Genomic DNA, 17,098 nt, shown 5'->3' on the forward strand with positions numbered 1-17,098 from the left:
ATCAGTTCAAAAGGGGGGGCACAGGCCCTTGCTGGGCAAGAGGGATGGCTGTACTACTTTATTGGACCTCTTGTAGTTCCCTCTGCAGTGCTGGCTTCTCCTCCTCTCCTTCCCTCTGGATGTGCTACAGAGCGGTCCATTCATATATCTGTGCCCTCAACCCCAATATGGTCTGGGCCCCCCTGTGTGCCCCCCTCCCCACAGCTCTGCTGGCTTCCCTCCTCTTTTGTCCCGCTGGCAGCTGCTTCAGGCACGCAGGAGGTTTGGTTTCAGGATAGAGAGTGGAAGGCCAGTAAATATGTGCTATTTACAGGCCTTTTCTCTCCCAAATGAACACAGTGAACGATCGGTACTGATCGCTCCTGTGTCCATTCATTACTGAAGCACAATAAACTGTGTTTATTATGCTTTAGTTTGTGAATGAACAGGAAGCCGCGCGGCTCAGAGCACTTCCCATTCATTCACTGTCCAGAGGAAGGAATTGCAGAATTTATATCCTCATTTCCTTTCTTTGTCTTAAAAAAGAGACGTTAGGGGTCTATTTAGACTCCTAATATTTCACTAAAGCCCCCAACAGGGCTGTTAAAAAAAAAAAAAAAATATATATATATATATATATATATATATATATATATATATATATATATATATTTTTTTTTTTTTTTAACAGCCCTGTTGGGGGCTTTAGTATATATATATACTAGTATATATATATATACACTTTAGTATATATATATATATATATATATATATATATATATGTGTATATACAAAATATATATACCAAATAAAATGGAATTCTAAAAAGAATGTAAAAAAATTCTAAAAAATGATTAAAAACAAAATAAAGGGCTAATGTTGGGAGACGGACGTGTCATGTAGACTGTACAGGGCCCCGTGATTTCTAACAGCAGCTCTGATCATTTATATTCCTAAAGCTGTCCCTACACTATACAGTCTGATTGTACAAACTCCTCTAGATCCACCATGAACCATTGTAGCCCCCCCATTGTTCTTACCTCTCCCTGTGTTTGGACAGCCAAGGAATACAACACTTATTACACCAAGAATTGGATCGCATACAAGATGACAGATCATCATAAATAAAAGGACTTGTACCCCTGGGCTACATTACATGCCATTGATCCCAGCCCTCCGCTCAGCCTCTAAGTGCTGTTTAAATATTGTAATCGGCTTGAGCAATTTTCACATTCAGAGTAGAACAAATGGCCGTTGCGCAGCCCTAAATCACCGCTATAAGCTGAAAGAACGCTAAAAACATGTTCTCACTGTTTTCTTACAGAGTGCCCCGCTTTGGTTAAAAATTGCTGTAATGATTTAATCACTTTACAAGCCATTGAGACATTTAATATTAGAACTTTATCTAAAATCACACATTACCAACATCTAGGCACTGCAGCCTCTAAAATCACCTTTTTTCCTGCAATCGGCAGCAAGTCGCAATTTTCTACTGGTGTGTAAATGACACTCCTCTTTACTGAACCTTAAAAAAAAACAGCCATCAGTATGCAGCCAGAATTTCCAAGAATTTGCCCTCCTGAAATTCATTCGCATACTTCTTAAGGCGTCAACATACCAAGACATTTTGCACAATTTCAGGCCCCTTCCTGTTCCAACATGACTGCGCACCAGTGCACAAAGCAAGGTTCATAAAGTTATGGATGAGCAAGTTTGGGGTGGAGGAACTTGACTGGCCTGCACAGAGTCCTGGCCTCTACCCGATAGAACATCTTTGGGATGAATTAGAGTGGAGACTGCGAGCCAGGCCTTCTTGTCCACATCAGTGCCTGACCTCACAAATGTGCTTCTGGAAGAATGGTCAAACATTCCCATAGACACATTCCTAAATATTGTGGACAGCCTTCCCAGAAGAGTTGAAGCTGTTATATCTGCAAAGGGTGGGCCAACTCAATATTGAACCCTACGGACTAAGACTGAGATGCCATTAAAGTTCATGCGCGTGTAAAGGCAGGCGTCACAATACTTTTGAAAATATAGTGTATGTGTATATATATATACACACACAGTATCTCACAAAAGTGGGTACACCCCTCACATTTTTGTAAATATTTTATTATATCTTTTCATGTGACAACACTGAAGAAATGACACTTTGCTACAATGTAAAGTAGTGAGTGTACAGCTTGTATAACAGTGTAAATTTGCTGTTCCCTCAAAATAACTCAACACACAGCCATTAATGTCTAAACCGCTGGCAACAAATGTGAGTACACCCCTTAGTGAAAATGTCCAAATTGGGCCCAAAGTGTCAATATTTTGTGTGGCCACCATTATTTTCCAGCACTGCCTTAATCCTCTTGGGCATGGACTTCACCAGAGCTTCACAGGTTGCCACTGGAGTCCTCTTCCACTCCTCCATGATGAGATCACGGAGCTGGTGGATGTTAGAGACCTTGCGCTCCTCCACCTTCCATTTGAGGATGTCCCACAGATGATCAATAGGGTTTAGGTCTGGAGACACGCTTGGCCAGTCTATCACCTTTACCCTCAGCTTCTTTAGCAAGGCAGTGGTCGTCATGGAGGTGTGTTTGGGGTCATTATCATGTTGGAATACTGCCTTGCGGCCCAGTCTCCGAAGGGAGAGGTCATGCTATGCTTCAGCATATCACAGTATATGTTGGCATTCATGGTTCCCTCAATGAACTGTAGCTCCCCAGTGCCGGCAGCACTTATGCAGCCCCAGACCATGACCCCCCACCACCATGCTTGACTGTAGGCAAGACACACTTGTCTTTGTACTCCTCACCTGGTTGCCGCCACACACGCCTGACACCATCTAAACCAAATAAGTTTATCTTGGTCTCATTAGACCACAGGAGATGGTTCCAGTAATCCATGTCCTTAGTCTGCTTGTCTTCAGCAAACTGTTTGCGGGCTTTCTTGTGCATCATTTTTAGAAGAGGCTTCCTTCTGGGATGACAGACATGCAGACCAATTTGATGCAGTGTGCGGTGTATGGTCTGAGCACTGACAGGCTGACCCCCCACCCCTTCAACCTCTGCAGAAATGCTGGCAGTACTCATACGTCTATTTCCCAAAGACAACCTCTGGATATGACGCTGAGCACGTGCACTCAACTTCTTTGGTCGACCATGGCGAGGCCTGTTCTGAGTGGAACCTGTCCTGTTAAACCGCTGTATGGTCTTGGCCACCGTTCTGCAGCTCAGTTTCAGGGTCTTGACAATCTTCTTATAGCCTAGGCCATCTTTATGTAGGGCAACAATACTTTTTTTCAGATCCTCAGAGAGTTCTTTGCCATGAGGTGCCATGTTGAACTTCCAGTGACCAATATGAGAGAGTGAGAGCGATAACATCAAATTGAACACACCTGCTTCCCATTCACACCTGAGACCTTGTAACACTAACAAGTCACATGACACCGGGGGAGGGAAAATAGCTAGTTGGTCCAAAATTTGGACATTTTCACTTAGGGGTGCACTCACTTTTGTTGCCAGCGGGTTAGACATTAATGGCTGTGTGTTGAGTTATTTTGAGGGGACAGCAAATTTACACTGTTATACAAGCTGTACACTCACTACTTTACATTGTAGCAAAGTGTCATTTCTTCAGTGTTGTCACATGAAAAGATATAATAAAATATTTACAAAAATGTGAGGGATGTACTCACTTTTGTGAGATACTGTATATATATATATATATATATATATATTGTAAAATATATGCACACGCAATAGTCTGTGCACACCTATGCCAGGGCCCTCTTAATAGCATCACGGGCCCCTGGGAAAGGTAATGCACTGGGGCCCTTACCAGCCTGCCTCAATTTTCACACCTACTCTCAAGATTTAAAGTATAAATAGTTGATAGAATAAAACATACATTACATTTTTTAATACTTTCAATAAAATCGATTTTAAACAATAAGAGAATGCCAAAAAAAAACAAAGACTAATCAACAAAAAGGGCACAGAACGAGGGGGAGGCAGAAAGGCACAGTACAGGGTGGGTCAGGAGGGCACAATGCTGGGATCAGGAGGGCACAGTACAAGGTGGGTCAGGAGGGCACATTACTGGGATCAGGAGGGCACAGTACAGGGTGGGTCAGGAGGGCACAATACTGGGATCAGGAGGGCACAGTACAGGGTGGGTCAGGAGGGCACAATACTGGGATCAGGAGGGCACAGTACAGGGTGGGTCAGGAGGGCACAATACTGGGATCAGGAGGGCACAGTACAGGGTGGGTCAGGAGGGAACATTACTGGGATCAGGAGGGCACAGTACAGGGTGGGTCAGGAGGGCACAATACTGGGATCAGGAGGGCACAGTACAGGGTAGGTCAGAAGGGCACAATACTGGAATCAGGAGGGCATAGTACAGGGCATAGTTGCCAACAGTCACGATTTTCCCGGGACAATCCCGATTTTGGGACCCTCGTCCCGATCGGAGGCTGTCCCGAATCGGGATTTCCATCAGGAAAATGGGGAATGTTGTTTTTTTAATTTTTGGAGCAGCTGGCTCCAGCAAAATGGCCGCCGGCGCCGCCACTAGATCTTCCCCCTGGTGTTCAGTGGAGAGGGGAAAGGGACTCGATCCATGCAGCCAATGAATCGGCTTCTTTAGCTGCACGGATCGGCCCCTCCCCTCTCCACTGAACACACAGCGCTGTTGTCTTGCCGAGAAAGTTCCCCAGCTATGCAGCTTCGTTCGGTTATTTCCGCCGGCTCGTACTGCGCAAGCGCTGCGCCTGCGCAGTTTTATTTTTTATTGCTAAGCCACGCCTACAAACGAATGCCCCGCCCCCTAATTATTGTCCGGCCCCGCCTACAGCCGAAAAGCGGCCCGCATATTTTTTTTGCAATGTTAGCAACTATGACTGGGTGGATCAGGAGGGCACAATACTGGGATCAGGAGGGCACAGTACAGGGTGGGTCAGGAGGGCACAATACTGGGATCAGGAGGGCACAGTACAGGGTGGGTCAGGAGGGAACATTACTGGGATCAGGAGGGCACAGTACAGGGTGGGTCAGGAGGGCACAATACTGGGATCAGGAGGGCACAGTACAGGGTAGGTCAGAAGGGCACAATACTGGGATCAGGAGGGCACAGTACAGGGTGGGTCAGGAGGGCAAAATACTGGGATCAGGAGGGCACAGTACAGGGTGGGTCAGGAGGGCACAATACAGGTTCGGGACATGGTCATCCCGGTACAGCTTAGTAAAAACCGTGACTGTCCCAGCAAAGCCAGGACAGTTTGAAAGTATGATGTAATGCAAAATTATCATGGGCCTCCATGCACCTGGTGGGGGGGTGTTCATGCTATAAGACGGCCCTACACTTCACTGGATATATGTAAGGGTTTACAACCACTTTAATGGCTTTGCACTGTAACCACGTTACATATTTCTTGTAATATTTTAAATTTCTTTTGCTCTCTGTCCCTAATTCTCATGAAAATCAGAAACAGCACAACATCTGTAGGCTGCATTGATGGCGTGGTGGGCAGGATTTTTTTTGGAGGGTTGTCCTCCATATTCCCCCCCCCCCCCCGCAGAGAGCAGATTGCCATCGGACAGGGACTGCGCCAAACAACTAGCATATGGTCGATCTGAGTTGTTTTTCATACCCCGAGAGCAGAGCAGCTGCCCCGCACCCAGAGCCTTTCACACACTCTGAGCTAATCAAGCATGGCCGGGTTGTTTAATGTATAGGTCACAGTGAATGAAGACTTGCTCCACACTTTAACCATTATCGCTCCTCTCCATCCCAAACACAATATCTCCCTTTATCCCATCCATGAAATTTACATCAAAAGAAGAGCTCCTGGCTTGTGACATGGGATGAGGCGGAACTACCATACGTCAAATCTGTCCTCATTCGGTGGAATAACTTACTTCTGCATGGTGTCACATGGCGAGGCTTTCCTCTTGCGCTCCTGGCTAGCAGGGTCGGTCAAGCTGTCCCCAAGGCCACTCATCTTGACCTATTTCACACCTGTAGAGAGAATAGAAACCATTGTAACATTTGATAAGTTCAACTCTATCCTGCAGACAACAAAAGATACACGATCGATACATTGTAATACGCCGTTCCCTGCCAGAGTCAATTCATTTATTACTTTGCATATTGTATATAGAAAAATGCAGATTTTAGGTCTGAAGGTTGCATAAAACCCCCAAAACATGATTTTATGAAAGCAGAGAGCCTGTAGAATAAAAACCATGGCAGGTGATATTTTTGTTACGTCACAAGTTAACTGCACCACTAGACATGTGCAATTTGTTTAGTTATGAATTTGTTTTTTTAACGAATTTCGACAAATTTGACAAAAACAGTTTAACAAATTTTTCCGAAAATTCGTAAATTCTAAAATTACCTGATTTTCTTTCTTATTTTCGGATTTTCGAATTTACGAATTTGCGAATTGTGATCATAACGAATGATCCGAAAAACTAAAAAAAAAAAAAAAAAAAAAAAAAAGAAGAACGAAGGGAAAACGTAAACGAACACATTTTTTTGGCAGTGCGCATGTCTATGCGCCACTGTTTATCGAATCTATAGTTTAGAATCTATAGTGCAAAAATGCACTCGTTAATTTTAGTGCACACAAACACAATAGAATACTAATTAGGTGAAATATAAAAGATGAGATTGCATTGAGTAAATAGATACCAAACATGTCACGTCTTAAAAAGTTAACTGTGCATGATGGCCCCAAATTATACTACTTAAGGACCAGTCCTTTTCTGGACAGTACAAGTAAAAAAAAACCCCAAAAATTATATTTATATATATATATATATATATATATATATATATATATATATATATATATATAGCAGAGACCCTAGAGAATAAAATGGCAAACTTTGCAATTTTTTATGTCACATGGTATTTGCGCACCGATTTTTCAAATACAATTTTTGAAGAAAAAAATACACCTTAATGAATCTTAATGCAAAAAAAAAAAAAAAAATTAACTTTTTACAACCCACTTTTTGGTACAATATAAAAGATGATGTTATGCCGAGTAAAAAGATACCTAACATGTCACGCTTTAACCACATCAATACTGGGCACTTTCACCCCCTTCCTTCCCAGACCAATTTTCAGCTTTCCGCGCTCTCCCACTTTCAATGACAATTGCGCGGTCATGCAATGCTGTACCCATATGAAATTTTTATCATTTTGTTCGCACAAATAGAGCTTTCTTTTGGTGGTATTTATACATGACTCCGTTCTTTATTTTTTGCGATATAAGTGAAAAAAGAGCGGAAGTTTGGAAAAAAAACAATATTTTCTTCTTTCTATTTTAAAAGAAATACAGTAAAATCGAATTTTGTCATAAATTTAAGCCAAAATGTATTCTGCTACATGTTTTTGGTAAAAAAAATTCCGTCAATTGTATAATAATTGGTTCGTATGATCACGGACAGATGTACGCAAATGATCATGTACAGATGTGCGCAGGTGATCACGGACATATGTGTGCAGATAATTATTGGGACATGTGATTTTACTGTTACATATGTGGGGGACAGGTGTTTTTACTATGTGGGGACATGTGTTTTGGGGACATGTGTGTTAACTTTGTGTGTTTACACTGTGGGGACACTAGACCGGTGATCAGTGAGTAAAAAGCTGTAAAAACAGCTCATACTCACTGATCACCAGCCGGCTGCAGTGATCCGCTCTCCTCTCCTCGCTGACAACTTCTGTGTGAGGAGAGGATTGCCTAGCAACCGGCTCTGTATTTACATCACATGACAGCTGTGATTGGACACGGCCCTCATGTGATCAGGAGGGCCAATCACAGAGCCCTCCTGTCGTTCAGAGATGCGCCGTGTCTGGGTGACACGAGCGCATCGGGATCGCGCCGCTGTGCAATCCCCCTCCTCCTGAGGGGCATTCCTGAACGTCCACTCAGAAGGAGAGAGCGCCCACCCGGCCGTTTATGTACAGTGGCCGGGTGGGAAGTACTTAAAGTTGCTTATGCACATAGAAAGGCGAAAAACTACGAAAAAATCTCCATAGGCGACACTTTAAAAATGTTTACAGGTTACCAGTTCAGCATTACAAAGGAGGTCTAGTGCTAGAATTATTGTTCTCGCTATAAAGTTTGCGACAATACCTCACATGTGTGGTGCGAACCCTATTTACATATGCGTGCGCGACTTACGTATGCATTCGTTCCTGTGCGCAAGCACGGCGGGATGGGGGCAGTTTAATTTTTTTTTTCTTATTTATTTACACTGTCCCTTTCATTTTTTTAATCACTTTTATTCCTATCACAAGGAATGTAAACATCTCTTGCGGTTGAAATAAGGGGTGACAGGTCCTCTTTATGGAGAGATCTGGGGTCCATAAGACCCCAAATTTCTCCACTACCTTCCGGGTCCTGCAGGATTTTAAGTTGGATCCCTGCCAGTCTTCCAGATTTCCTTGCAGGATCCTGCCGAATCGTCCAGATTTCCTTGCAGGATCCATGCTGGGTGTTCAAGATTTCCTTGCAGGAACCCTGCTGAGAGTTCCAGCATTCCCAGAACCTCCACTAAGTCCAGAGTTCCCAGTAACAATGGTACGTGTGCAAGAACCCAACTGAGAGTTGCAGGATTCTTAGAACCTCCACTTAGTCCAGAGTTCCCAGAAATGATGGTAGGTGTCTCCTGGAGCTGCTGTGTCTTCCAGCTACCTGAGAGCTAAAAAGCCCCAATACCTGCCAGTTGCCTATTGGTTGCTAACCCAGATTAACCAGACTACTCTCTTGCCTGCCGCGACTTTTGCCTGTACCCAACTATTCTTTCCACACTGTGAACAGCCCCCGCACAGTATCCCTTCTGTCCCAGTAGGCCTTTAGTGGGGTGATCCTGAGGGTCACAGCCTGGTGCTAGTTTGCAACAATAAAAACCAGAGGTCACTAGGGTTTCAAGCCCATGGTCACCATTATAAATTACCACTATTAGAACCTCTGGTGAAGGCCTACTGTTACTTAGACTCCATGCCTTGGGTGAGCCTGTTTCAGGGGACACCATAACATATCTAGAGGATGGTGGTGGGTTATATCAACCACTAGATTGCTGAATTATATGGGGACTCCACTCAGGGCCAGGACAAGGGGAAGACTGGAGAGGTGGCCACCTAGGACGCTTCAGCAGGAAGGTGCTGGACCTATCCTTCTAAACCAGTTTCTGGAGGAGAGTGCACTTTAGGCCTCTTCGCTTTGGGTGCTAAACTTGCTTTACTTTGACGGCAAGAGTAGGACCTGCTCATAATGGCAGCAACAAGTAGGCTGAGCTGGAACCTGCACTGCCAGAGCCCACCAGAGATTCTGCAACCCAACAAAAAATGATATCCTTTTTTTTTTTTGTGTAGACTGACCCTTTAAACTGTCAGTTGCTTCATGTAAGAAGATCCCTCTCTAAAGCACACATGGTAGCCAGGCCGTCTATAGCTGGTATCCTGCTAGAAGCCTCTAAGATAGAATCTGTGTTTTTTATGTTACATAAGAGTGACTGCTCTGAATCTAGCCTGACAGGTTGTACCCTAGATCTATATTCACTTCAAACGAAAACCAAGTACTGCTGAAGAGTTGGCACGCTATATTCCAAATGATCAGCATCTGCTGCGTTGTGCGCACCTTACTTGCCTCATGCAGACACAGTAAACCATTTAACCCTGTTCAAGGCAAAATAGAAGAAAATTCTTATGAGACCGTTGAGGTTTAACATTCCAGATCTGATTTTGGGGTCTACTGGTCCTGTGAAGAATGGAGGTCTAATGAGTGGTCACCAGACTAGAGGTAATACAAGTTCTGGGCTGCACCTCTTACAGTATTAAGACTAATGTACCAAAACAGTGTTAGTACTGAGGTGGCTCCATGAAAAACAGCAGTAGAATGATTCACCAACACTCAACAAAAGATTGAAGATTCTTCAGTGTTTATTTGGTGAATGGAGCATAAGTCAAAGGAAACCAACCTTTCGGGGCCTGGCAGGGTCCTTTCCTTAAAAAAGACGCTTCATTCAATTTTTTTAATTACAGCGCTCCGTCCCCCAGGAGACAGAGTATTGTACTTTGCCCCATCAATCTAGGTGCTGTGGAAGGCTAGCTATGCGGTCGGACAGAGCTCCTCCCTCTTCCCAGGACTGTTTAACAACACAGCTAGCAAGGAGACATCTGCATTGATAGCCAACACTTGTCTCCAGCTCCAAACACTTGCCTAAGATGGCACTTGCCCGACGCAGTCCCCCTGCATTCCAGTATGTCATCTTGGAAAGTGTCTGGAGACAAGCGTCGGCTATCAATGCAGCTGGCTCCTTGCTGACTGCGTTGTTGGACAGATATGGTGTCCTGTCCAGTCACATAAGTATCCTTCCACAGCACACAGAAAGATGGCACAAAGTACTGCCTGAACTTTGTCCTCCACCGAACAGATCACTGTAATAAATAAAAGAAATGAGAGTACTTTAAGGTGAAACATTGACCTTGTCACTGTGTCACCTTGAGGAAGGGACCATGCAAGGCCCTGAAATTTTGGCTGTGTCTGACATATAAGATACACTATATTACCAAAAGTATTGGGATGCCTGCCTTTACACACACACACACACATGAAAGTTAATGGCATTCCAGTCTTAGTCCGTAGGGTTCAAAATTGAGTTGGCCCACCCTTTGCAGCTATAACAGCTTCAACTCTTCTGGGAAGGCTGTCCACGAGGTTTAGAAGTGTGTCTATGGGAATGTTTGACCATTCTTCCAGAAGCGCATTTGTGAGGTCAGAAAGCCTGGCTTGCAGTCTCCGCTCTAATTCATCCCAAAGGTGTTCTCTCGGGTTGGGTTCAGGACTCTGTGCAGGCCAGTCAAGTTCCTCCACCCCAAACTCCCTCATCTATGTCTTTATGGACCTTGCTTTGTGCACTGGTCCACATCATTTGGTGGAGGGGGGATTATAGTGTGGGGGTTGTTTTTCAGGGGTTGCGTTTGGCCCCTTAGTTCCAGTGAAGGGAACTTATAAGGCATCAGCATAGCAAGACATTTTGGACAATTTAATGCGCCCAACTTTGTGGAAACAGTTTGGGGATGGCCCCTTCTTGTTTCAACATGACTACGTACCAGTGCACAAAGTAAGGTCCATAAAGACCTGGATGAGCGAGTTTGGGGTAGAGGAACTTGACTGGACTGCACAGAGTCCTGATAGAACACCTTTGGAATGAATTAGAGCGGAGACTGCGAGCCAGGCCTTCTCCTTTACATCAGTGCCTGACCTCACATATGCGCTTCTGGAAGAATAGTCAAACATTCCCATAGACACACTCCTAAACCTTGTGGACAGCCTTCCCAGAAGAGTTGAAACTGTTATAGCTGCAAAGGGTGGACCTACTCAATATTAAACCCTACGGACTAAGACTGGGATGCCATTAAAGTTCATGTGCGTGTAAAGGCAGACGTCACAATACTTTTGGTAATACAGTGTAATCCACGGAAAAAAAAAAACAAGAGAATTGTTACATTGAATGCTGTTGACTCTTTATACTTTGTTGTAGTGAGGAGCAGCAATCTGAAATGTATATGGTTATACATTTATAATGCCCTTCATGGCCAAGGGAAAAGAGATAACGGGTCCATAGGCCCCAACTGCCCCTCAACTGTCTCTTTCCCCACCTTAGTAATCCTTTCTCTTTGGCCTTATATATGGACCTGTATCAATAATTTTGTGCTTTTAGTTTTATATTACAGATAACGACTGTTTAGCATTCTTCCTTCACTCTACTAGCAGAATGGCGCCAGCTTTTACTTATAACAATACAAACGGTTGTGGTATTCACAACGTGTGTTCTGCAGTAAAGACTTTCAACACAATATCTCCCTTGGGGACTCGCTTCTCCCTGAGTGAGTGGGTGCTGATCGTAGAAACCCAGCAAGGGCACAGTGAGCGGAAAGCAGCTTTTATTTTCAGCACTTGTGCAAAGTCGATCTATTATACAGTGCTTTACAACCTGCTCACATTACTCCATCAAAGAGGCTCATGGGTCAAAGCCCAACTGAACTTTCAGTTTAAATCAGCTGAATACATACCAGATGCCCCAAAACAAAAAAAGAGTGTGAGAAATCTTGGTTGGCTTTCCTTAGGAAACAGCCACAGCCAAAGTAGAAAAGCCTGGCCCCTGCCAGCAGGCTGCACACAAAGACCCTTGCTCTCTGTGTGGAAGGAGCGGTCTCTTTGTAGAGGTCTGGCACACAGGGCCGGGACAAGGGGTGAGCAGGAGGGGCAATTGCCCTGGGCACTATGGTATCATGTGAGGAGCGGCCTCTTTGTAGAGATCTGACACACAGGGCCAGGACAAGGGGTGGGCAGGAGGGGAAATTGCCCCGGGCACTGTGGTATCATGTGAGGAGCGGCCTCTTTGCAGAGATCTGACACACAGGGCCGGGACAAGGGGTGGGCAGGAGGGACAATTGCCCCGGGCACTGTGGTATCATGTGAGGAGCGGCCTCTTTGCAGAGATCTGACACACAGGGCCGGGACAAGGGGTGGGCAGGAGGGACAATTGCCCTGGGCACTGTGGTATCATGTGAGGAGCGGCCTCTTTGTAGAGATCTGACACACAGGGCCAGGACAAGGGGTGGGCAGGAGGGACAATTGCCCCGGGCACTGTGGTATCATGTGAGGAGCGGCCTCTTTGCAGAGATCTGACACACAGGGTCGGGACAAGGGGTGGGCAGGAGGGACAATTGCCCTGGGCACTGTGGTATCATGTGAGGAGCGGCCTCTTTGTAGAGATCTGACACACAGGGCCGGGACAAGGGGTGGGCAGGAGGGACAATTGCCCCGGGCACTGTGGTATCATGTGAGGAGCGGCCTCTTTGCAGAGATCTGACACACAGGGCCGGGACAAGGGGTGGGCAGGAGGGACAATTGCCCTGGGCACTGTGGTATCATGTGAGGAGCGGCCTCTTTGTAGAGATCTGACACACAGGGCCAGGACAAGGGGTGGGCAGGAAGGGAAATTGCCCTGGGCACTGTGGTATCATGTGAGGAGTGCTCTCTTTGCAGAGGTTTGACACACAGGGCCGGGCAGGAGGGATGGTTGCCCGATGCACTGTGGTATCATGTGAGGACCAGTGTCTTTGTAGAGGTCTGACACGCAGGTCTGGGACAAGGGGTGGGCAGGAGCAGCGGACTCTTTGTAGAAGTCTGCACACAGGGCTGGGACAAGGAGTGGGCAGGAGGGGCGGTTGCCCGGGGCACTGTGGTATCATGTGAGGAGTGAACTCTTTGTAGAGGTCTGACACACAGGGCCAGGACAAGGGGTGAGTAGGAGAGGCGGTTGCCCTGGGCACTGTGGTATCATGTGAGGAGTGAACTCTTTGTAGAGGTCTGACACACAGGGCCAGGACAAGGGGTGAGTAGGAGGGGCGGTTGCCCTGGGCACTGTGGTATCATGTGAGGAGCGGTGTCTTTGTAGAAGCCTGACACACAGGGCCAGGACAAGGGGTGGGTAGGAGAGGCGGTTGCCCTGGGCACTGTGGTATCATGTGAGGAGCGGTGTCTTTGTAGAAGCCTGACACACAGGGCCAGGACAAGGGGTGGGTAGGAGAGGCGGTTGCCCTGGGCACTGTGGTATCATGTGAGGAGTGAACTCTTTGTAGAGGTCTGACACACAGGGCCGGGACAAGGGGTGGGTAGGTGAGGCGGTTGCCCTGGGCACTGTGGTATCATGTGAGGAGCGGACTCTTTGTAGAGGTCTGACACACAGGGCTGGGACAAGGGTGGGCAGGAGGGGCGATTTCCCTGGGCACTGTGGTATCACGTGAGGTGAGGGGGGAGGGGTGCAGCAAGGAGAATGGTGGGGAGGGAATTTGTGTTGGAAGGGAATTTGTGTTGGAAGGGAGAATTTGTTGGGCGGTAAGGGGTAAGTATTGCTCTAGGAGGGCAAATTTTGGGGAGGGGGGAGCTAAGAGTGGTGATTTGTGTTGGGAGGGGGGATGGAAAGAAGGAGAGGAGAGGGGATTAGGGAAGACTTTGTGCTGGAAGGGGGGATTTTAAGTGGGGGGAGAATATATGTGCTAGGAGGGGACATTTTAGGGTAAAGGATGTGTGCTAGGAGGGGTGATTTTTTTTTTTTGGGGGGGGGCATTTGGGAGATGGGTAGGGCAAAGATTTGTACTTGAAAGGGGGAATAGGGGAAACTTTGCACTGGGAGGGGGGATTCAAAGTGGGGGGGAGAAGATGTGTGCTAGGAGGGGAAATTTTAGAGGTTGAGGATGTGCGCTAGGAGGGCTGAATTTTTTTATGGGGGGGCATTTCAGCTGGGAAAAATTGGGAGATGGGGTGGGGCAAAGATTTGTGCTGAGAGGGGGATTTCAGCACAGGGGCAGATTTGTACTGGGAGGAGGGTAAATTTATGCTTAGGGGTTAAGCATGCAGATCAGTGGTGGCTGGTGCTCCATTTTTTGGGGGGGGGGGTGGCAAACAAACCCTTTCCCCGCTAGGTCCGCACTTACCCCATCCAGGCTGCAGCTTCCCTGGCTTCTCCTCCCGGCTTATGTGGTCTTAAGATCCGCCTCCTGTCCTGACTGGCCCGGGAGGAGAAGCCGGAAGAAAATAGTGAATATTGATTCGCTAATGTCACAAGTGGGTGGGTTTGGGGCGCAATGCGCCCGTTATAGATGGGCCGCCGCTGATGCAGATTAATGCTCAGAGTCTTTGTGGGGGGACTTTTGATGACATATAATGCTCATACATCTTGGGGGGGGGGGGGCACAGTTTGGCATGTTCTCCCTGGGCTCAAGATGACCTACTGGCAGCACTGCTGACACACCAGTATTAGCGTTTTCCGATCAGAAAAACCAATAGCTGTTTGGAGAGCTCTAGCTCTGACTCAGCAGAGGGGTATGTTGGACCACTGCAGAGAGACCACTGCTTCTACACAGTGAGCAAGGGTCATTTGGTGCTTTGGGTGAAAAACCAAAAAAAATTATTTTCAAGCAGCCGTATTGGCCATGGGTAAAAGATCTTCAATTTCCATGCAAAACTCAAAAAAGTGAAGATTTGCTATGTGCCCACAAAAAAATAAAAAACTACCTTTGTCAGGAATTTATCAAAAATAAAAAGCAATGCTGTGCTGTACAAAAGCAAAAATAGTTGGAAAATGTTCTGCAGCCCGGTGGTTACAAAGAGTGGGGTCGCATAGTGCAGTGGGCGGCCTGGCAGGGTGCGGGGGTTGATGGATGCCCCCTTTATCTCAGTCTACAAACTCAGGAAAGAGCTTTTGTTTTGTCAAGGGAGAACTTATAAGTTCCCGCAAAGACTGCCAGCTAATGGACTGGAATCAATAAGAGCAAATGATGTGTTTTATAGCACTTCAGCGCTGTCTGCTACAAGGCCTCTGATAAGCACCCTAAATTACCTGCCTTTAATTTTCCTCTTGACCTAGTTGGCATCCTTACGATATGCGCTTATCCATCTAACAAGTACAAGTGCACACTGTACTATTGTTCATATAGGCCAATCACGTTTCCCCTTTGAGGGTTCATTCGCGCCACCTCTGTTTCTATTTGTTGTATTACATTGGACAATTTAGGCAAACAATGCAAGGACTATTTAAAATACATTATACTCTGTTGGCCTTATTCTTACTTAATGAGACCCTAAAAAAAAAAATTACAGACAAAAGCCCAGAAAAATCAAATGCTTGCTTGCAATGTTTTTGCTTTCCATAAATATTTTTTTACTCACTTGCAATGTGCCTGTGTTAGAAGGTTTGACTTATCCAGGAAGAGTCAATTCCCAAAACAGCCCCTCCTTGCACGTCAAAGCCCTCTCTTCTTCTGGGAGTGTCTGATTATTGTCTGTACTGGGCCAGCTCCTCTGCACCTCCCTTCACCTCTCTACATAAAGACATACTATGGAGCAGCCATTCTCAACCAGGGTTTTTCTAGAGGTTGCTAGAGGTTCCAAGCTATGGCTGATTGACCTCCAATCTGAGGGTTCCTGTAAAGTTCCACTGTCAATATCACCAATGATCTTTTTAGCTGTTTGTAAGGATGACAATTTTATCACCACTGTAGGGAATTGTTTGCATTATTCACCAATGTAAGGAACATTTTTCTCAATAACCACAAATTAACTGGTTTTAGCAAGGGTTCCTCAAGACCTGAAAATTATTTTAAAGGTTCAAGGGTTGTAAAGTTGACATTCTTCCCAGTGATCAACAATGTAAGGTTCATTTTTTCTCATTGACCACCAACGAACTGGTTTTAAGAAGGGTTCCTCAAGACCTAAAAATTATTTCAAGGATTCCAATACTGTAAAGGGGGCATTCTTCCCACTGACCACTGATGTAAGGGGCATGTTTCTCACTGACCACCATTGAACTGGTTTAAGCAAGGGTTCCTCAAGATCTGAAAATTATTTTAAGGGTTCCACTACTGTAAAGCAGGCATTCTTCCCACTGACCACCAATGTAAGGGACAATTTTCTCACTGGCCACCAATGAACTTGTTTTAGCAAAGGTTCCTCAAGGCCTTGAAAATGATTTCAAAGGATCTCACTACTTTAAAGGGGGCATTCTTCCAGCTGACCACTGATGTAAGGGGAATTTTTCCCATTGCCCACCAATTAACTGGTTTTATCAAGGGTCCCTCAAGATCTGAAAATTATTTCAAGGGTTCCACCACTGTAAAGCAAGCATTTTTCCCACTGACCACCAATGTAAAAGGCATTCTTCCCTCTGACCACCAATGTAAAGGGCATTTTTCTCATTGCCTACCAATGAACTGGCTTTAGCAAAGGTTCCCTAAGATCTGAGCATTATTTCAAGGGTTCCATTTCTGTAAAAAGGGCATTCTTCCCACTGATCACCAATGTAAAATTACATTTTTCTAACTGACCACCAATGAACTGATCCTAGCAAAGGTTCCTCAGGATCTGAAAATTATTTCAAGGGTTCTACAACTGTAAGGCCTGATTCACACTTATGCATTTTTATTGGTTTTTGCATTTTGCAGATTTGCACTACAGTCCCTTTAACAGGGTTTCCTATGGAACACGTTCTGTAGTGCAAATCTGCAAAATGCAAAAAGCACTAAAAATGCA

At 45.6% G+C, this 17,098-nt stretch overlaps 1 protein-coding gene across 7 annotated transcripts in view; it reads right to left on the reverse strand.

Annotated features, from left to right (window-relative positions):
• Positions 1–17,098, reverse strand: part of NCOA1 (nuclear receptor coactivator 1) — a 589,360-nt gene that overhangs the window by 179,362 nt on the left and 392,900 nt on the right. For all 7 annotated transcript variants that reach the window (XM_073624852.1, XM_073624854.1, XM_073624856.1 and 4 more), the window contains one exon: positions 5,895–5,994. In XM_073624852.1, the coding sequence (XP_073480953.1) occupies positions 5,895–5,977 (83 nt within the window). In that variant the 5' untranslated portion in view covers positions 5,978–5,994. The remainder of the gene's footprint in view (positions 1–5,894; positions 5,995–17,098) is intronic.

Source organism: Aquarana catesbeiana, linkage group LG04 (assembly GCF_042186555.1).
Source record: "Aquarana catesbeiana isolate 2022-GZ linkage group LG04, ASM4218655v1, whole genome shotgun sequence".
Taxonomy (NCBI): domain Eukaryota; kingdom Metazoa; phylum Chordata; class Amphibia; order Anura; family Ranidae; genus Aquarana; species Aquarana catesbeiana.